Consider the following 22,492-nt stretch of genomic DNA (forward strand, 5'->3'; position numbering starts at 1 on the left):
CCTACCCCCAGGGGTACTTAGAAAGGCTGTAGGGGGTACGTTCAGGTGGGCAGGGATGGAGTGTGCCACGGGGCATGGCCGTGGCATCTCCCCCGGTGTGTTCCCACAGCTTGCCTCTTACCTGTGGGAGGGACAGGGGGAGGGGGAGGAGCATGCCAGGTGCCACTGGCCCCACATGGCACACCGCAGCACCTCCCCACCACCTCAGCTTCCTCTCCTCCACCCCTTCCTGGACAGCAGCGAGGGTCTGAATGGCAGGGAGTAGGGGAGGGAGTGTACTTCTATGCCTGCTCCCAGGAGCAGGGCCGGGGGGGATGGTGAGGGTAGTAGTCCCCCACTATGGGCTGCACAGGCACAGGCTAGATGGCCAGAATGGGGGGGCTCATATGCAGTAGCTGCCGCTGCTACCACCCACTGCTCTGTGCCGCCACTGCGCCTGCGCCCCTTTCCCACAGCCCATCACACATGCAGCTCCATGGGCTGCTGACGGGTAGCGCATGATTGGCCAGGTGCAAGGCCCGTCAGCAGCCTGTGGTGAAAAGCGGTGTGGGTTTAGCAGTGCCAGTGAGTGGTAATAACAGTGGCGGCAGCGTGGGGCAGTGAGTGGTGGTGGCAGTGGCGGCCACTGTGTGTGAGACCCCCCCCAAGCACCGCCTCTACGCACACCCCTGGGAGGGTACGTGCCCCTAGATTTGTGCAGGCTGCTGCTGTGGGCCGAAGCTGTGCTGGGCTCTTCCCAGGGGGAGGGGGTTGGGCCACACTGCACTTGGGCTGGGTGGTAGCGGCAGCACTGGGAGGGGGTTGGGGGGCTATGGCAAATTCTGGAGTGAATGGCTGCAGCTCCTCCCATAGCCCCGCTCCCAGTGCTGCCACTGCCTGCCACGAGCACAGTCCTACCCTCGCCAGGAAGAACCTGGAGGTGCTGTAGCCCCAGCCCGCCCTGCACACAGATCCGAGGGTAAGTGCTCCCCCATTCCCTCCTGGGGGGCATGCAGCAGCAGGAGCTGCTTCCCCCGTGCCCTCCAGACAAGCTACTTGCAGCTCTATCCTGTGCCCGCCTTGCCATAGCTGTGTAGCACCTGTCCCAGCCCCACTCCCTTCCTCACTGTGGGGGCCTCAATCTGTCCCCCACCCCTTAAAAGAAAACAAAAATATAAGGGGGTATAGGAGTTGAAACCAAGTCAGAAGGAGTACACTTATTTTAAAAGCTTGAAAACCCCTGAATTAGGGAACTAGTTTTTTACTATCTTTCATTTCTCTTCAATGTATTGCAATTGACTGCAGCAGGATCCATCTCAGTTAGAGAAGGCTGTGTGCACTTATTATGTAAGATTTGTTTCCCACGTGTCAGTATGTGAACTGTGTTAAAAATACCAGTAAGTTCTATATATACTTGTTTCTATGTAATCTACAGCACCAGCAAAATTAGATAGTTTAAAGGCCCAATATTTTCCCATTAAGGACAAAGAGAGCTTAGTCAGATTTTAGTAGGAACAGAACCAGATCCCCTCTCCAGTATGTCAAAAGCACCCAGCACAGTGTTCTATATTTATCTTTTAATAATTGTGAAAGAGTGGAAGTCAGCACATTGCTGAAAAAAGTTCTCTTCTAAAAAAATAACACAGCCAGTGAACTTTTGTTAATGCAAATTTTATCAGCTACTTTCTGGTGTGTTGCTTTACCAAATTGTGAACATTTATGCTGCTTCCTTAAAGTATCTGTGTATTACTGAATTAGTATTTTTGTGTTTATGTAATAAATTTGAATAAAGGTTAAAAAGAAACAGGAGTCATTCATAAAATGTAACTTTACAGTCCATTTAAAGAATACCTAAAAAATCATCAGAAAAATGTTCAAGCTTAAAATTTTAAACTTTATTTAAAAGAAAAATTGTGGAGACTTAACACTGTAAATGCGGGAACACATAAAGCAAGAGCTTTGTTCTGACACACTCAGTAAGAGAGCACTGCAAAAAAAGTTGTATAGTTAAAACCATGAAAGTCAATAATTGCCCAGTACATAAAGTAGGTGTTCCACATTTTGGTCTTTTCTAGCATTGAAAGGGTTTGTTTCATGCCTTGACAAGCTTGAAGGCTGATAGGTAAAATTACCAAATAAAAATCAAATATATTCTACATTTGTAGCTGTTTTACTGAACATCTGAGGCTGTTGAAACTTTAAGACTATTTAGCAACCTTACTGTTCATCACTAATACTGTTTATTCAGCTTTGCATTTTATTCACTGTATACAGCTACTCTAGTAAATCTTGCTTTCTGTTCAGACATTCCATGGACTGAAATCCTAGTAGCGTCTGTGACAGTTCTGCATGTTGAGGCCTTAGTCCTCCACGAAGCTTTCCTTTGTTACTGTTCCCATATATGTATTGCCTTAACTTGCAGACATCTAAACATTTTCTATCTCAATTGAAAGTGGCAAATGCTTCCCAATGGATTTACATGAAAAATTTATAAGTAAAATCATATCCCTGGTTTTCAGTTAGGGTAAGAATTCTCTTCTTCCTGTTGTCCTTCACAGTTACCACAAAGCACTGTCTAATAGACTTCTGCTTTACAATTAGAAAAAGAGTAACATAAGCATTAGAGAGTCTTCATTTTAAAACAAGGGAATTAGTGAAAGCATTAACTAATTATGTAAGTTTGCGACACTCAAGAGCAACGTAAAATAAATTATATAAAACAAGTGAGGTCTTCCCAGCTTTCCAACCCATAACTTGCATTCCTTTATAAATCCAAACCCTAAAAGTATTTCACATTACATAATGACTGACATCTCAGTTCCACCTACAAGTTGAATAACATACAGCTAAAAGTGTATATATTCCTGTGGTATCAAATTCTTAAGTGTGGATATAGTGTTATATTACATTAATCAAATCCTTCAGTGCAATGCCTAGCAGAGTAATTCAACTACTATCATGCTTCTCTGGAGCAGCCCCTTTCCCCTCTCAAAGATTTGTCTCTGTTGTGCTTGTATCCCTAACCAGTAATTACAACTGATCTGATGCATCTCCATTCTGATCAGTACATCATTTGTTAGTAAACTACAACCTGAATGAGTAGACAAATAGGTGAATTATTACAATGATTATCAGCTAATGCAGTCTTTTGTTATACCATAAGATGAATTATTACCACCTTGGGCAGAAGGCTGGAAATAGACAACTCTGGTGTAGAGAAGACAGAATTTAAGAGTGAAGGGGGAAAGAGTTATTATTCCTGATGAAGCAGGTCTCAGCTCCTCCTTTTAGGGCACACACACACACACAAAACACAAGGTATATTTAGAAAGAAATAATCACATGCCAGCTTTATAGGCAGATGAAGCATGCTTAAGCAGGAGTTCCCTAAGAATTCCATAACCCATAATTTTTTAAATGAAACATCCATTTGGCACCAGCTCTCAACAGAAGTAGCTTGTGAATAATCAGTTAGAAATGAGAGCTTTGATCATGGTATCCATACACAACTTTGCAGGAAAGACTAAACAAGAGGAAGGAGTTGACTCAAAACACTGTAAATTGTTCTACACAAGATTCCTGAACAACAAAGTTAAAGATTTAATGAATCCATAAAACAAACTTTTTGCTCTCCATGGCTCGCATCTCAGTCCAATTTAACTCAAAGAGAATCTTTCTATTTGCATCAGTGGGTTTTTGGTAGAGAAATAAAGAATGTGGTTTTTGCCTATGGGCACATTGGCAAAAATGGAGCCAGTAATGTACAACTAGTACAACTTTCATGTTTTTTTGCAGTGGTAAAATAATGCTATCCCACCCTACAAGCATCAGTTAAAAGTCTTGCTACACAAGAGCTTTGAGGTCCAATGCAACTCTACTGTAAATTCTGATGCATTTACATCAGTATAATTTACACTACTTTGTTCCACCTGACTTCAGAGCCAAAGAAATGACTGGTAGCAGACTGTAGTACCTTACAGTACCTCACCACTAGGTTCCATAGCAACCAGTTTAAATATTCAACTAGTTTGTGGACATATGACAGATGAGCCAGTTTTATTTTGTTTTTTTTACATTGTTTGTTACATGTAGCTTTACATCATAGGTTCAGTGATTTACACTAGTATAGGGCTCTGTATCATGTGTCCACTTGTTTCACAGCAGTGTAAAAGGCAAATTATACCAGTGTAAACATGTGTCTATGCTATGCATAGGATTTTCTGCTAAATCATTAAATTGGATATTGTCCACACACACAAAAAAAACTTAAATACCTACTAAAAATAAAATGCTGGCTCGCTCGCTGTGGTGCAGCCACGCAGCCTGGGAAGGGGTGGGGTGGGGGGGCACCATTGGCACAAAGGGGAGCAGCAAAGATGGTGGCAGTCTCTGCCCTTGGCTGCTGATTGGCTGCGAGGGCTCCCTGTCATGTGGCCCAACCCTTCTCCAATCAGCAGTAAGGGGTGCGGCCGCATGACAGCCCTCTCAGTCAATCAGCGACGAGAGTTAGAGCTGCTGAGGCCCCTTGGCTAGAGGCATGGGAGGGCCCCACTGAGATAAGCCTGTGAAAAATGGCAGACAGCCCTGCAATCTGACTATAAAATCAGCTGCCTGCCTCCTCAATTTAGGTAGGTCCCTAGCTATGAGGTTAAATGGATGTAATTTAACTGAATTTAACAGTCATTCCCCAATTTACAAACACACTTACAACGTTTAGTCCCTCATAAAATATTCAGTTATTCAAACCCTCTATATTTAAACAATGTGTCAAACCAACAATTTGGTATGTAAGAGACAAAGATAATTAAATGAGTACATGGGTTCAGGCTTCCAAAACTTACATTCATTTAAATAACTGGCCAGATTTTCAGAATCTTGGAATCCCTAAAGCTCCCACTGAAGCCGTACACTGGAAAATCTAATTGGAAAAGGCAAGTATATCAATGAATAGAAGTGGTTAGAAATATGTAACTCTGATCTAAAAAAAACTTAAATTAAATGAAAAGTTTCCTTAAATTTTAATTAAAACTGCTATAAAAGTTTTGCTTAAAAGCAAAAGACTAGACAAGCACAAGTCTTAGAACTTGAACAGATAGAATCAAGAATAAGCAGCTTTTATATTTTTTGTTTTCTTGATTTTCAGCCCTGGGATCTTTCTCTTCTTTAAAGGGTTGTTTCTCTAGTTTCTTAAGATAACTAGAAATTGCATCATAACTAAAATGGCAACTATGAAACTAATGCAAGAACACTGGAAAATCCCTCATCTGTACCATTACAATTCTCAGACCACATTTAATTCTTCAACTGAGAGAATTAGTCGACCTACAGACCGGAAAGCCAGGTCCTACTGCTTTTGCCACCCATTTTTGTTTCCTAAAGGATTTGGTTCTTCTGAGAATGACAGTAAAACCTGTAATACTTACTTAATTTGCTTCAATCACTTGTAAATAAGCAAAGTATTAATTTTCCCTCCCCATTACTTAGAAAAGAAATTGTATTCTTTTTGTGTTAGACCAAATGTCTCATTCTAGGCTACTTTACTTCCTCACCATCAGCTCCCAACCCATTAAACCTATGAGTTAGCCTTCCATAAATCCATCGTGTACACAATTAAAAATGATCCGTCATCTGACAGCAAGAGAATATGGTTAGCACCCTTCCTATTTAACAAATAGATCTTTATGATTTATTGAGTAAGAAATTACCCGTCTCACCCACACTAATACATACCCATTGCCACACCCACCCACAGTGGGAGCCAGCGGTTCTCATGGATGCTGTGACCCAGCTGCAAAGGTCTAATTTTAAGATGTAATTTTAGTCTATAGCCAACAGTCAGATTAGAGTGACTACCACTGTTACACAATACACTAAATTCCTAGCATCATAGAAGACTCATCCACTAAATGAACCTTACGAGAAAGGCCCAAATACCACCCAGGATCAAGTTTTACACTTCTAGACTTCTCAAGAAGTGCTGTATTTACACAAATCTTTCTAGCCTTATACTTCACCAGTTTTAGAACTGGAGTGTTGGAACATTAAATCACAAAAAACTTTGCCCGACATGTCACAATCGTGCAGGATGATAATGGCTTAGGCTTAGAGTTTACTATCTGAGTTAACAAAACATTAACAAAGGGAGTATAAGTGTATACAGGGGAAATAAATGGGCACATTATAGTCAGTGTTGTGATATTAGCAGCCCCAAAATTGACCAGCACTGCTTATTTTCAAACCTTCAAAACAGTCCATCTTGGGGCTGCTAATACCTCCGCACTGACAGCAGTGTGTACTTAAGGAATGCAGTTTACATTATGTTTAAATAAGTGCATACTACAGGCAAATGCACAAGTTTTTTCTCCCCCTAAGTCTATGCATGTAAACCTAGTACCACATATGTGGATTTATGCATGTGCATGTATGCATTTATACATATTCATGTATTTCTTAACAAAACCCAGGCTTCGGAGAAAACTCAGACTTAATACAGATGGAGGCAAAATCAAAGGCCATATTTGCGGTCCTCATGTGAATAAATGCTCAGGCAACCATTCCCTTCTTTTATAAACTGTGGGGGTTAGGATTCCAAATTGCTTTCCTAACCTGAGGCAGTACTAAGAGAGAAGAGAACTCTTTGACAATCAAGTCCAAATTCCAGCTCCTCTTAATCACATGGGGGTGGGAATTATACAACCAGTATTTATCAGTGAGAAACTGATTTGCTCCTTCCTTTCCACCATTCTCTTAGGAGAAGGGAGCAGAGTGTAAGGAGCACTTTTTGAAATAAAAGGCAGCTGAAAGAAGGATAGGGAATTCATTTCCATCATGGGTCATAAAGATCCATTTGTCATAGGCTATTTTGCTTATGGAACCCATGAAACTGCACTTATTTGCAAAATAAATTTGCTGCAAGATTACCTTCCACTCCAGTTCTAAAGGCTTTGTTTCCTCCTCCTGCCTTCAGGTAGGTCCATTTAAACAAAGCACTGAGCAGAAAAGGGTCATATTCATAAAGGTCATAAAGGAACATACCACAGTTGCTTAATAAGGTTTTAACCAGCAAATGTTAAATTGCTGACTTGGTGGAATTAGAAACAACTTCTTTAAGCATTTAGATTTGATATTTCACTAGAACAGTGGTTCTCAACCTGTTCAGGGTCAAGACATCTCCCACATTTTTTTTTTAATGTGATGGTGACCTAGTTGAGAATCACAGTGGCATTGCTTTAACTTGCCTCAGTGATTCTCAACCAGATTCAAACCCTAATTACAACACAGCCAGTCTGCGAAAGGCTGTGACACATGTGCTACATTAGGACTCTGATTAGCTTAGAGCAGGCAGCAGCTCCCTTGTGCTGTGTAGCTCTTCCCAGTCCAACCCTACCTGCTCTTCTCTCCCAGGACCAGACGTGTGGGTAGAACTGTTCTGCACACCTCTGTTTCCAGGACAGGCCTGTGGGGGGAGGAGAGGGCTGAACCAGGAATGACTACACAGCACAAGGCAACTCCTGGTTGCTTTAGGCTTAGGTTCCTAATGCAGGAGGAGTAGGAGAGTGCAAGGCAGTTTAACATGTATGCTGCTTCTGCGTTGCATCACAGCACCCCTGCAGAACTTCCGTAGTTTCCCTAGTGGAGAGTCACTGCACTAGAATTCAATGAAGGAAGTACTTGTATAACTTCATTTTGCTTTTTAAAAAGTTTCAGTTCAGCTTTTTTTGATCCACAGTGAGCAAGAACTGAAGACTGCCAAGTAAAGAAAATTAACTGTTCCTGGGCTTATTGCTTCCAGAAAGCAAAATTCAAAAGAACTTTAGCTTTTCATAGTTGCACTTTATTCCAAGTTTAATGTTCCATTCTGTTGCAAGCCCAAAACTTTCCCATTCTTCCCCTGTAAGCTCTAGAACCTTAGCATTTCAAAACCAAAATGAAGCTGAAAATATGAATGTTAAATGCCATTGTAATATTAGCCTTCATGGAAACTCTGATGAATTTGAATTTCAACCTCTCACATATAAGAGGTAACTCCTACGAATTCTGTTTCAGTCTTTTTTGGGTGGGAAAACAATCAATCATTCTGCCCACCACACATGCCTAAAGAGCCTCTCACCATGCAAACAAAGTAGGTTGACCTACCTTATTCATAACTTAAGATATTAATTACTGATCAGCTTCTAAAATGTATTCAATAATTGCTCATGTTATATAACCAATTAATACCCTGTGCTTGTGTTTTTGGCAAATCAGAATGACATTAGCTGAATATTTCAATAGGAAAGCTAAGTTAATTTTTTATGAGACGTGAACAGGAATGCACATGTATTTCTGCATGCAACTTAGAAACTTAACTGCTTTATTCTTTTCTAGACTCTATACATCTTGAATAAGAAATATGTACAATTTGGATTAATCTAAAAGCAGGATCTTGAGACTATTACTCTATTTGCGTATTTGCTAAGTGTGTTAAACAATGAGATGCATAGCCACTAGCAGGGAATATATATTCAGCAAACCCTTGGTCCATTCAAGTTATCCTTTCTGACTTGAGGTGGCCAGGACTTCTCTCATGTAATCTAATAGCAATTTAACATATTAGTGCCAAATCCAGGACCTGCCAAATGAGGTTCCTCAAATAAGGCATATGTTAAGCTTTACCAGCCTTGATAAAGTCTCTTAATATATAATCTTTAATAGAAGCTACCAGGAAAAAGGAAATTTACTTTTAAAAAGATCATTCTTTCTGGATAAGAAGCTATTTTATAGGTAATTTCCCCATCAACAATACAGAGCTCTAATTTCCTTGAAATTGGACCCACCTTCACTATTTTGCATGTTAAAACAAGAAGCTGCATGCATCACTACCATTTACAATGCACGTTACTTGTGATTTTTAGGTAACATATTACATTATTGATATTTAATCTACAGGTTTCTATTTTGTACAAATATGAATCCTGGTCATTTTTTTCCCCATGAGGATCAGACTTCTGCTTTTGCTTGGAGTCTAGTCACTGAAGTAGCTAAAAGAGAAGGCAACTGCAATGACTGCGATTACAGTCCCCATTACCACACCTAAAATGATAAAGAAAACACATTTTCAGTGTGTGAAGGCAACAGCACAAATGGCCAGAAGATAGGGTGGGAACAGAGTAAATGAAAATGAGAGAACAATAAACAACATTGAAAACAGCTCTTCTGAGAAAGCAATGCTGGTCAAGCACTAAAGTATTTAAATATCAGCCTATATTGTAGAGCAACATGAATTCAATTTATTATACAAACGACCTATAAAGAAAGAAGTCTTTCAGAGATCCAATTGACTGTGCTTTTTATTAACACCTATTTGGTGTACTGGCCCATAAAACCTAACGCACCAAACCTGCACTATTTCTCCACTTTAGGGAATTAACTCAGATTAAATGATGTCATGTAAAGGAGCAGCATAAACATAAACCTAAATTCCAGGAAATGAACTAAATCTTTCTAATACAAAAGGGACTTGGAGCAGATGTAGTAAAACTCAAAAATCACCCTGGAGATCTCATCTTCCTACCGATTAAAATGAAGTGCTGTCGCAAATAAAAATTTATAAACAGAACCAAAATATAGCTGCTGTACTTCTTCAGTTAAAGTAAACACATGTATTATGACAAGTAAAACCAATTTAATATTGAAGTTGATTTAAAGTTGCTGTAAGAGTTGTTCAGTTGATTACTGAAATAAGAAGTGTAACTCAGGGTTGACCCTAAAAGTCTTAGTTAAAAAGAGAAGATTTCTATAAAGATTCTAGGAAAGAGAGAAATTTACTAAGTTTGCCCCAGGAGTTTCACAGCTGAATTACTGACTCCTACACATACAAGGTCTTTTCTTCATCAGATTTTTCTTACTGCTCCTACATAACCTAAAAAAGCTGGAATTCACTGGCAGTGTAACATGTCAATTTGGCTAGCAGCAGGTGCTAATGTGCCTTTTACTCTAAATGTATACACTTATTCAACACCTTGACTCAAGCCTCCTAACTGCCTTTAATTTAGAAAAGAGCAGGAAAAACCTGGGGCTTCCCAGAAAAGAAGAGAGGATTACTTATTTCATTTGTTTTGAGGATGATTTGTCCTCCTGTCTGTTTGTTGGCTACTGTTTTTCAGAACCACCAAAGCACCTGTTACTCCCAATTGAGAAAATATTTTTAAAGACTATTAAATTAAAAAGGCTCTACTTAAAATTACCACTGTTATGCTGCTGTGCTCATCATTAAAGTCTCTTTGTTGTGCTGCGCACTTGGGACTTAATCATATACAGTACTGAGTATGTTGGCCCTAAAACACAAGCTAAATATTCAAGTACTCCTACTCCAGTCAGCAGGACCAGGTGTTTAAATGTTAAGCATGTGCTTAAGTCATTTATTATATCAGTGGCAATGGGGTCAGTATTCTGTAGGACCAAGCCCTTAATGAGTAAGACAAACAAGGCAGAAGTCCCTAACATTCTTTGCAAGAAGACTGGTATTCAATTTAACCTCAAAGAGTAAGTCTAAATCTATGTCACCATTTTCTAGTGCTATGTTTTAAATCCTAAATTATTTTTCTTTTGCTACTTCCATGTGAGGTAGTTACTACTGATAGTGTGGGAATAAATGATACTGAAAAAGCAAAATATTTTCCTAATCTCATAGGATCTCTAGAGGTGACATACCCAAGTTTTGTTGAAGTTTTAACAACACTGTTGCTTTTGTTAGTTTCTTCTGCTGCGCATCATCCGTGTTGTCCATAATTGGATTAATATCAACTAAATAAAGGTTAAGAAAAAGGTTTAATGAAATATGTTCATTACTTCAACCATTTTTAAAACACACACACACACACGTATACTCATGATCAAAATAATCCCAAATAGGTTAAGGTGCACACAATTCTTGATCAACTACTAATGTGACAAACCAATTCATTACAAGTGTAATAGTAATACTACTGACAGAAATACAGCACCAGCAGAATCCTAGGGGCTTCAAAGACAAGTTGTAAAATGTTGAAAACAAATGAAATGAGGAGCCCAGGTTTCATTTTCAAAATAGGCAAAAGATCCCAGTCTTCAGAGTGGTATCCCAATCTTGGAGTTAGGTGGCCAGATGCCTTAGATTCTTCCCATATTCAGGAAGTATAGGTGATTCTGAATGGGATCCAAAAGACAGCTGCCCAAGCTAGTCAGCAAGAAAATGCTGAAGGCAGAAGTACATCATATTCCTACCTAGTTTAGGTGCTACTGCAAGGTGCTTTCCTCCTGCTTGCCTTTCACAATCTGGTACTCTTTCCTAAAAGTTTATGCTGTTCTCTCAGCATCCACCCTCCAAAATGGAGTGGGTGCCATGCCTTCCTTTTAAAACAGTCACCAGAAGAAAGAGTAGGCCAGTGGCACTGCCAGCCTTACATGCAAAAGGTGACTGAAGAGGGCACTCAGATAGAATGTTGAAAACTTGGGTTCATCTCCTTTCCCTGAGGAAATCCAAACTTTTTTTGTACTTCACAAAGGAGTGCTCCTCACAAAGATATACATCACTCTGAAATAGGGGAATTTAATACTTCATGTTGAAGTGATTCCACTGCACATAAAAAGTATGTCAGGGAGTCAGAGCAAGTATAGGAGCATGACTTTAACCTAATGGTTCAGACCATTCTTCAGGGAGAAATCTAAGGTTCCAGTCCCTGTTATAAGGATCATGTATTTTATAACTATTTCATATTAAAAAAAAATACACAAACACCCTGGAAAAGGCACTGAAACACTGGACTCCCCTTTCCCAGTTGTATGCCCTAACAACAAGTCTTATGCTCTCTTTGGGCCTAGGATTATTGAATTCTTTTCTGCTTAGTGTCACAGCTTTCAAAAGGGTGGGTGGAAAAGCAGCCCCAAACCAGATGAACGTAAGCCTGGTGGTTAGCGCTGTCTCATGAGAGGCAGAAGATGTGGTTTCAAGGGCCTCAAACACAGAAGGGAATCCTAGGTTTCCCGACTACAAGATAAACCAAGTGTTCTAACACTACCCCAAAAGATAAAGAGGCCAGTAGAGTCCACCACCTCCTCCCCAGGTTTTGAAAAGAAATGGCAGCAGTCAATGGGTTTGTGAAGATCCTGATCTGGTAAGCATGCTCTGGTAAGACTGAGTGGTTCAAGCCAATGAAAGAGGACAGAGAGAGGAATGCCAGATTTCTGGATCCTGACAAGATTTAGGTGCAAGCACAGCACTAAGATGATCAGCCTTGTAAAGACTGCACTTCCGGGTATGCAGAGAAGTGGAACTTTAGGTGCTTGAAAAACTTGAATGTTGAATACTAAAGTGTGCTTAGATTAGTTGGCAGCTGAATAGGGCACTGAATGGGACACTGCAATAGTCTCCTGGCCATGGAAGTGCATGGAGCACCACCGCACCTCTGTGGCTGGGAGACCACATGGGCTGTGATCTCCCAGCCCCAGTAGTACATTGCGCTCCCCAGCACCTGGGAGACTGCAGCAGCTATCTCCCCCACAGACTGCCTACACATGCAAATTAAGGCTGGACAGAAACCAACTATAAAAAGTTATTCCAAATTTTCAAATCATAACTTCAGATACGATTGGATCTCTGAATTTTTTTAAGGCAGGTAACTAGTTTACACACATAACCAGTAATTGTGCAGTAGACATAATGTGTATAGACAGGGTCATAAGCACAGCAGAACTGACATCTTAATTTACAATTCGTAAGAATTAACCTACTTCTTAATTTAAGACACAGGCTAACTACAGGTAGGCTCTCAGTAGTACTGGAAATAAAGAAGTTACACACATACACCCAGTACATAAATGCAAGACCAATCTCTGAATACAAATGGAGCCTCCAATGTAAGGTTGTGTTAGCCATATGACTATCAGTTATCCAGAGGACTCACTATTAAGTGATACAAAGCATGCCCTCTGCTATGCTGATTCATACAGATGTCCTTCCACATTACATCAGCAGGAATATAAACGGGATTTGGGGAGTTCAGACTGGTGGCTTCTGAGATGTGTCAACTGTATGATAAGCTCTCTCATAGATATTTACAAAAACCATGAGTCATTTAAATAAGTCATGCAAATTATCTTTAAAAAAAACTATTTATTGTTTTTCTCCCACAGACCAAGAGGTTTACACAGGATGTATTTTAGCACAGCAGTGACAGACAACCAAAAAGAGACTCTACCTAGTGACCTATTCCAGTCATGCAATGCAAATGCAATGCAAACACCCAAATTTGAAAGCAGCACGAGTATAAATGTGTTTAATTTTCCAAACCAGAATGACCTCAGTCTCTACCTTCAATAAGTTTTAAATTTGCCAGCAAAGAACAAGTGAAGGGTAAGAGATTACAACTGAAATCTTATTTGCCTTTACCCACTCAGCATATTTAGTCCCTTGATACCAGGAACTGGGATTTATTTAAGCCAATTATTACTGCAACAATTGCTCATGCTACATTACCTTCAAACTAGTCTTACAACTGTTAATGACTTGATTGGCTACTTTTACTTAATATTCTTATTTAAAAATCTTAAAATTGGATACATGGGTATTGGTCATTAGTAGGGAGTTCCAATCAGAAGCAAGATATGGCAAAAATGTGTTCATAAGCATGAATGGGAAGAGCTAGTATTATCAATAACTATGAAGAACGCCACTCTTCTGAATAAAAGAACATTTTTAAATTTGTCCCATATTAACCGAACTCTCTTCTAAAAAGAGATTTTTAAACACAATTAGTTTGTTGTTATTCCTTCGGATTTTGATAATAAATATTGTGCTATTGCAATCGTAAGGAGCTTTAAATGGATTTTCATAATGGGTCTTTTTGTTCAAAATGATATTTCAAGGATTGTATCTACTACAGTATGAGTACTGTGTACAAACCAGAGGTGATGATAAAAATCAACTGCAACTCTGCATTACTTCATTGCATTAATTACTGTTTTAATAATATAGGTTAGCTTTGAAAAACAACTTATTTTAATCATAATTTACTTGTCACCCAAACTTCTTTCATGCCACAAAAATTATGCAAAACTACTCTTTGAACAGTTTATGTGAAAGCACATGATATACACCAACATCATAATTAAATTATTCTGTCTTCACATTTAACACTGAACAATTCCTGCTTCAGGCTGAGAACTATACTTTAAGACAGCCTGAGTACAGACGAATGTAGGATGTTATGTTAAAGACTAACCCCACAAGACAGCTGAATTTGAATAATCTTAAAATATAGGTGAGAAGTCAGATAGAAGTAATAGTCTCCTAATAAACCTGATATCAGATTGATACATATTCTGTCCAACAAACTTGAATTAATTCTGTCTTAGCAGAAACAGTAGTCTTTTCAATATTTTTTTCTAAAAGGCTCTAGTTAAGAAGTTTTCAGCTTTCCTAAGTGTATAGTTACAGAAATACATTAATGTATTATTTTGATTTATTTTAAACACACCTTTCTTACTCTAGAAACATGAAATTATTCTAATATGATAAAAGCCTTTGTCTGTCTGTCTGTCTGTCAATAACGCTTTATTCTCACTCTGATTGGTTGTCTTAGTCGCCAATCACAATGCCACCATGATGGCGGGGATGGAGCAGGGGGACAAGGCCAGCACTGCTGGCCTCACTGCCCCCCACCCCCCAGCCCTGCTCCCTGGAGGCAGCAGCAGCACAGGGTGCTAGCCAAGGGGGGCAGCGGGCCAAGCTCTACCACCACCCCCAGCAGGCAGCAGCGGCACGGGGTGATGTGTGCCAGTGCTCCATTCCCGTCTGCCCCCCATCATTCCTGACGGGCAGTTGGTAGTTTATAAAATAAAAAGACTACCTGGAATTCACTTTTGGCTGTCAGTGGAACCAGAGCCTCAGAATTTGTGACTATCATACACATTTTCTTCACTTTCTCTGACAAGCTGTTATGATGATGATATCTAACTGTAAACCAGTCAGGGACTTTTTGGCAGGCATGCCACAAATTAGCCCTGAACCCACTAATATCCCCTTCCCTTGCACAGTCTAACCACTCTACTTCCTTCTTCCTGCTCCCTCTTCCCAATCTGTTGCTCTGCTTTCTGTTTCCTATCCCAATCTGCCACTACACTGTCTGTCCCCTCCTTGATCTACTGTGTGCCACGCAGAGGTTGCCTGTGCCACTTGAGGCATATGGGCTGTAGACTGGCCACCCGCGTTGTAAACTGAGACAGGGATCATGTGTCCCTCTCTAAAAAGACAATACTGTCAGTATGATCAAGATCTATGACCACAGTACAACCTGTATTTTGCTACGCTATCAAAGATTACCTTGTTATTAGTTTTAAAATGATTAAGAACAATAAAATGTATTAGAGATGTTAGTAAAATGTTTGCTTTCTGTGTTTTAATTAATTCCTGATTTAGTACTCTTGAACCAAATTCACCCCTGGCTCTCTCCACTCATGATCATTTCACTATCAATCAATCTAATTCAAACAGGTACATTTCAATCAATTTACAACGGATCAAGAAATTTCTAGCTGGTTTTGAAATTCACAAAATAAAATATGGGACTCAGTAAAATTAATTAATTGTCTTCTAGGGTACATTTAAATCAATATAGGTGGAATTGCAGCAATACACTGCACTTCCTCTACCTAAAATATTCCGTTTTGAAGCAATAAAACAGTACCTCTGAGAAAACAAAAGCAGTTAAGATCTTTCAACATATTACAAAACATCAGCGTAAACTATGGGAAGAGACCAACCTTTTTTTTTTTTTTTAATCTTGGCTTCAGGGGGAAAAAAGAAAGGCTAACAGTTTGAATGCTTAACAGGATATTAAATGTTATATTAGACAGAGACAAAGAGAGCAAGCGTCTCCCACATCACATTTGACAGACAAATTAAAAGAAGAAAAAAAGAAGAGTGAGTGTGCACATGCGCACGAGTGAGCACACATTAAGCTGTTAAATGTCAGGGAGAAAAAGAAAAACAAAACAAGACCTCCCCTCCCTTCCCTAACTACACACACTTCTCCTTGCATCTAATTTTTCTCTTACAAGCATATTTAAAATGTGATCAGCAGGTATATTTTACCTACATACCATGAACATTAGTACAGTAAAAGCTGCATTATCTGACATCTTAGAAGCCAGCATGCTCTACTAACTGGCATGCTGGCTTGTAAGATAAAGTGAAACTGGAAGTGCCCACTGCAGCACTTCCAGTTTCTCTGAGCCCCCACGGCTAGGGACAAAGCAGCCTGTGCTGCCGAGCCCCCATGGCCTGGGAGCATAACAGGCTGCGTAGGGCTATGCGGGGCCTGCCTTCCTGTGGGCCCCGCGGGACGGGTGGCGATGAGGTGGGAGGGACGGCAATGCCACAGGAGGGGCAGAGGAATGCTCCAGATGTGGCGGCAGAAGCGGTGGCCGGGGCCACTCAATTAACCAGCATATTTTGTTATCCGGCATCCCCCATTCCGAGGGGATGCCGGATAACAGAGCTTTCCCTGTATAATCAGTCTGTACCATCGATCAACTATTCTGCAATCCCTATTATAGTTTAGTTTTTAACTCAGGATCCTATATTTACCCATGTTCATTTCCTCTGCTACATGTATATCCTCAGCATGCACAGCTTGATCCAGCATCTCAACAAACCGCTCTTGGATTTCCCCAGCTGACTCATCTCCAAATTTATAATCACAGAGTGTCACACTGGATCCAGCAATGGGGGCAAACACTCTCTGAGGCAAAGCATGATACTCCCTCTTGAGATCTATAAAAGAAAGAAAGGAAATTTAAAAAAAACTAAGGCAGCTACTAGCTATTCTGAAAACCTTGTTGTAACCTGCATTCACTAGATAAAAACAAAACAAAAAAAACCCTACTAGATAAGAACTGACATTTACCTGGAACAAAAAAACTGATTTCACATACTTCAGATGATTTCTTTTTCACTGTGCCTTAGAAATTCTGGCCACTGATATTTATAAAATAAATTATATGCCTACTAACTGAAATTAATAGGTTTTATATAACACTTTTCACTGGTCCTGAAGGAGACAAATGACCTTCAGATGTGATGATAAATCAAGAATGTTGACTAGACCCTTTATCTTTCAAAGAGAGACCCAAGGAAACAATGGGTATGTTGGTGATAAGAGTGTTTTATAAAAAAATAGTTTCAGCATCAGAAAGGATTGCAAGCATGTGGTTTTCCTGTGCAGTAGTTAGAAGGCACAGAGCACAAGTGCCACCTAAAGAGAAAATGGAAGACTGCACGCACCTGATAAATCACAATTTTTACTAGGGTTATAGGTTGTAGCTATGTTGGTCTAAGGACATAGGCAGACAAAGTTATTTGGGTAAATCTAGTATCTTTTGATATTAGATTTTTACCATGTACCTATTCCATTTTTGCACACATAATGGTATCCTAAAGATGGTGATGAACACAGTATTAACAGCATACAGTTTTCCTTTCATTCAGTGTTTCTCTTTTCAAACACCCAATAATACATTACTTGTTGCTTTAAAAAGGATGGTCTTCTAAAATCCCTACAGTGGTCACAAAATAATTGATCTTGAAGGGTAATCTGAGCATGAATCACCAGAGGTGGTAGAGTATGTTCTCATGCTTTATTACACGGATATCCTGCAGCCCCCAGGATTCACTCCCCACATTATCAACCTGCTGCTGCTGCCACCATGTTTGCCAGGCTTTCTTTTCCTCCTCTAGCTTTTGCTCCCTGCCCACATGCCTGGGGAGTCCACAGTGGGTGGGCTCAGGAGAACCCATGGACCCCACAGAGTGCAGCACAGCAGCAATGATACAGTGTAGTAGGAATAGGGTAGAGGGGGAAGGGTTTACCATGCAGTACACAGTGGCAGACCTTGAAGGCCTGTAGCCCCTGGCTACACCAAAGTTGGGCAGCTCAGGTTTATAATCAAGAGCAAAAAATTACTTTTACAAAAAAGTTAATTTATGGAATATTTATATTTCCAGCCTTGAACTGAATACAAAACTTGTAGCCATTCATTCAAAAAACTGAACTGATATGACTTGACTTTAGAGGTTTATCATTATTTTTAAAACCCACCAATATACAAAACTGACACATGATAATACTGAGGACATTGACACCAGAGTGACTATGTTTCTAGATCTAGTTAGGAAAACAGGAAGAGGTTGCCAAACTATATTATACCATGTCAGCCACATACAGTTTAATTCAGGTTGTTAAACAGTTATAGGTTGGCAGAATCCATGAAGCAAGAGATTTAATACAACTTTTTGGTCATGATTTGTTATAAATCTGGATATTCTTGTTATCCAGGTAAGTGCTCAATTTCTTTTTCAATCTAGCAAAGTTCTTATGTACTTTTCAATTTTTACTGTCCAGCAGGAACGTCACAAAAATTATCACTTCATTTCTAAGTGTTAAAATTCTTCCGTGTAACAACACCTTAATGCTGAATCTCTGACTACAGCACATGTCATTAAATTCTTGGTCTGCAGAGCCAAGGAAAGAATAAAACCTGAAGCTCTACTGTATCCAGAAGCTAGTCAATAACAGCTGTGAGAGAAAAAAAATAGTCCTAAAGAACAATATCTGAACTTGAAAAAAATCTTTCTTAACTAGTTCATCCTTTTCTGCCCCACCAGTCGCTTGTAAAATAACTGTGCTGCCAAATGCATTTTTAATCTTCTTTGACTACATTCAGATTTCACTACTTCAGACTGATTCCTGCTGACTATCAGTAAAGCAAACTATATTACAAAGTATTTTGTTTTCTCTTTAAAGTCCTACTTTTTTTGCCAGGTGTTTCATTTATAAGCAGGTCTTCAAACAATATTTCACAACGGTCTGAGAGTGTGTTTATTATATCTCTTCTCAAAGCCTGCAAGGATCAAAAGCAGGAATATAAGTGATGCAAAAAACCAGATCTGAATGATTTATAATTAGCAAAAAACAACCATGTGGGGGTTGGCGAGTCCGTTCTATAAATACAGTCCACCTCTACAACAATATAGAAATGTAAAGCCAATAACAAAAAGGCCTGACCAAAAACCCCTCTAGCATACTATGATAAAATCACCAGCATTATTGAAATCATCATACTATAGCATTTTATAAAATAAGCTTAAATTGACATAAAAAATTAGGGCAAAGATCCTGAAAGCCGAGTTGTACAAAGATTTCCTTTATCATCTTAGACAAATTGGGACTCTCTTTAAAAATACTTTGTCTGTTTCCAAAATTATTTTGAGAGACTGATTTAATTCAGATCCATACAGTGTTCAGGGCTGCTCACATAGTTGTGAAGCATCAGGTCAAATGCTGTCCTCAGATACACCCCTCCACCAAAATTACTGGGGTTCCATTTTGTAAATAAAAAGGTCATTGGTTTATGTCTTACACACACAAAGTGTCACACTGGAATACATGAAATTGAAGGCTTTTAACACTGATGTTATATACAAAATAATTTTTAAAATTCTAGACTGCGTGGGCCTGTTATTAGCTGATCCATGCCAGTATGTTAGTGTGGGCCTGTTAGTTCATGTTAGTATAGTGGTAAGTATCACTACCTGTCACATGGGAGACCAGGGGAGACTGAAAATGTTGGGGGTTGAACCAGATGCTCTCTGAGGTCTCTTCCAACCCTATGATTATCAATCTACCAAAGGGAAACTTAGTTCAATAAATTTTAGGATTTCAGTAAAATATTTCAGAAAGACTAAAAAGCAAGTACTTCAAAAGCAAGGAATATAATTACTTAATTCAATACCTGGATTGCATCTTTAACTCTTGGTTTGTTATTATGAATGTAAGCTCTACATTTGATAGCACCTTTAAGATTTATGGAGCCTCTGCAGACCTGGACAGTAGCTGTGGATCTGTGACTTGAACTCTGGGACTGAAAAGAAAAAAAAACATTTCAGTTCTAATCTTAGCTATGAATCTGTAGTATCAATAAGAAAGCCACTTTCTGATATCGCATTAATTTTACCATGTTAATTTTAAAAATTGATGTTATTGCCCCTCCCAGCCCCATTCAAAGTCCTTAATTTACAAAAAGAATAAACATAAGGGACCTCCTTTTCCAGCTCATAAGAATTTTCTGTTTTTTCAGGAACTCAGGGCACTTATACACATACCTTTTCATGCTGCAACGTGCCAGAGATCCAGCATGTCAGAGCAGACTCAATTAATCGAGTCAGCTTTGCATGCAAAGTGATGCTGCATCTCTTACACTTGTATAAACAAGGAAATGCATGTCAGCATGCAGAAAATGGCGACAGAGTACTTTTAAACTAAAATACCTTTGACGTGCTTTAGTTCAAAAGCATGCCACCACCATTTTCTCAGTGCTAACACACATTTTGGTATTTATACAAATTCATGCAATACAGTACCAGGTGCTTTCAAAAGCTAAAAATTCCCTCAATTTCTTGCAATTAATATACTTATCTGTCATCAGTAAACAAAAAGTCACAAGAGGTATATCTAGCACTGCTATCAAAACAGCACTTGTCAGATAATTAAGCTCCCTCTGTTGGTTCTTACATCTTAGTCTCTATTGTTTTTACAAACAGAATAATACATACTTTGGGTATATGCTTAGGGTACAGAATTAACATGATTTTTATTCAAAAGCTTTGCTGCTAATATCAATACAGCACTTCTAGTAATTTAATTTGTATACTATGATTTGAAACTCTGTTTTAAGTTACAGAAAGTTTGTATATTTACTGTAAGTAGTAAGTCTAATTTACAATATCTACATTGAGCAGATGGTGTTGTCTGGCCAACCCAGTAAGAAGAGCTTTAAACTAGGTGTCACAGGGGATGAACATCAAAACCCTCAAGCAATTGAGCATGTAGTACAGAGGGGAAGGGACTCAAAGCAACTTAACTCTGGGAAAGAGCCAGAGAGCTACAGGACTGCAACAAGTGGTGCAAAAGAGAAGCAAGTAAGTCAAAATGTGAAATACACCTAATGCATGTATACAAATGCAAAAAATATGGGAAATAAACAAGACCTGGAAGACGCAACCTATAAAAAGAACTGTGATCTGACTGGTATCACTGGGACCTTGTGAGACAGCTCTTATGATTGTAATGCCAACAGTGGGTTACACTGTTGCTGAAGGACAGGATTGGGAAAAAAGTGGTAGTGCTGCCTTATATGTCAAACACATGCACAATTGTTCCCCGGATCAGGAGGAAGACGGCAAAGCAGAATGAATTTGGGTGAAAGTGAGGGGTAAAAAAATGCAGCAACAATATAATGGTGGGGATTCATTACAGGCCACCAAATCAGGAAGAGGAGGTCAAAGAGGCACTTCTCAAGGAACAGACAAATTTATCAAAGATCTATGGGATGGTACTGATGGGAGTCTTCAATTTTCTGGATATCTGGTGGAAAAACAATATAGCCAAACATAAAGGCTGCTTACAGACTGCAGTAGAGGCCAGGCAGAGCCCTGTGCTTACCAGAATAGAGGCTGCCGGCACACTTGGCAGATCTCCTGCTGGACTCACAGGGAAACGGCAAGCCTCAGCTCTTGGGGCAAGCCCTGTGGCACTGCCAGACAGGCAGCCAGCACACAGCAGGCATCTCCTGAGCCCTGTGCCTAAATCAGGGCAGAGATCAGAACCACAGGCCCAAGGAAGAACAGGCAGCCGGTGCAGTGTCATTTGGGGTCTGAAGGAAGCAGCTGCAGGGGATAATGAGCCCCTCAGGAACACCTAACAATTACCAGCAGCAGCAGGGCAGGTGGGGGTGCACAAGGGACTGGATTGGCTTACATTAGCCTGGATACCCCTATGAAAGCCCACACTGATATTAGGAGTGGGAGAATGCACAATAAGGACTCTCATCACGTTTCCCCGTGGACCAGGAACCTGAGACCCCACACATTTGAGTTCTCCACACTGATATCAGACAACCAGGCTGCTGGGGGAGCCAGGTATCTGTAGGGGCTAAGCCAGTACAGGGCCACCCTTGTCTGACAGAATGCCTGATGGAAAGCGACTGAAGCGCCTGTAGAGCCAGAGAACGGCCTAGGGCACAATCATTTGAGTTGTTAATTTATTTGCTTCTTTACACAGGCCAAGCCCAGGTGATCCCAGAACCTACAACAAACTTCAGCAATTACTGCTGAAATGCACCAACTTCAGACAACTCAGCTGCTTCCTTCTGTGCCTGAGCTGCAGGGCAATCGCTCAGGCCAGCTAAACGCATGTGACTAGCACCAACTGGAGCCCTGAGCAGAAAGCAGTGGGGTATACGAGGACGAGCCCCACAGAAGACCTTGGCATTGACCCACGCTAACCTTAGCATACTCTCGCTAAGCAGGTACTACCTCCTATCTCTTTCCATTTGCATCAAGTGGTGGCAGGCAAGATTTGAAAGCGAGAGAGCAAGACACCTGCTAAACAGGTGGCATGCAGGCCCCATCCCAGTGGAGCTTGGGTCCCCTCTCCGG

General features: G+C 40.0%; 1 protein-coding gene across 2 annotated transcripts in view; it reads right to left on the reverse strand.

Moving 5' to 3' along the window:
• Positions 1 to 8,639: 8,639 nt before the first annotated feature.
• Positions 8,640 to 22,492, reverse strand: part of CUNH1orf27 (chromosome unknown C1orf27 homolog) — a 41,922-nt gene continuing 28,069 nt past the window's right edge. For both annotated transcript variants that reach the window (XM_019530998.1, XM_019530999.1), the window contains exons 10-14: positions 19,789 to 19,917; positions 18,807 to 18,897; positions 16,586 to 16,771; positions 10,672 to 10,764; positions 8,640 to 9,051 (exon numbers count right to left, since the gene is read on the reverse strand). In XM_019530998.1, the coding sequence (XP_019386543.1) occupies positions 8,984 to 9,051; positions 10,672 to 10,764; positions 16,586 to 16,771; positions 18,807 to 18,897; positions 19,789 to 19,917 (567 nt within the window). In that variant the 3' untranslated portion in view covers positions 8,640 to 8,983. The remainder of the gene's footprint in view (positions 9,052 to 10,671; positions 10,765 to 16,585; positions 16,772 to 18,806; positions 18,898 to 19,788; positions 19,918 to 22,492) is intronic.

Source organism: Crocodylus porosus, unplaced genomic scaffold, assembly GCF_001723895.1.
Source record: "Crocodylus porosus isolate Cpor-Errol unplaced genomic scaffold, CroPor_comp1, whole genome shotgun sequence".
In the NCBI taxonomy this organism is placed as follows: Eukaryota; Metazoa; Chordata; order Crocodylia; family Crocodylidae; genus Crocodylus; species Crocodylus porosus.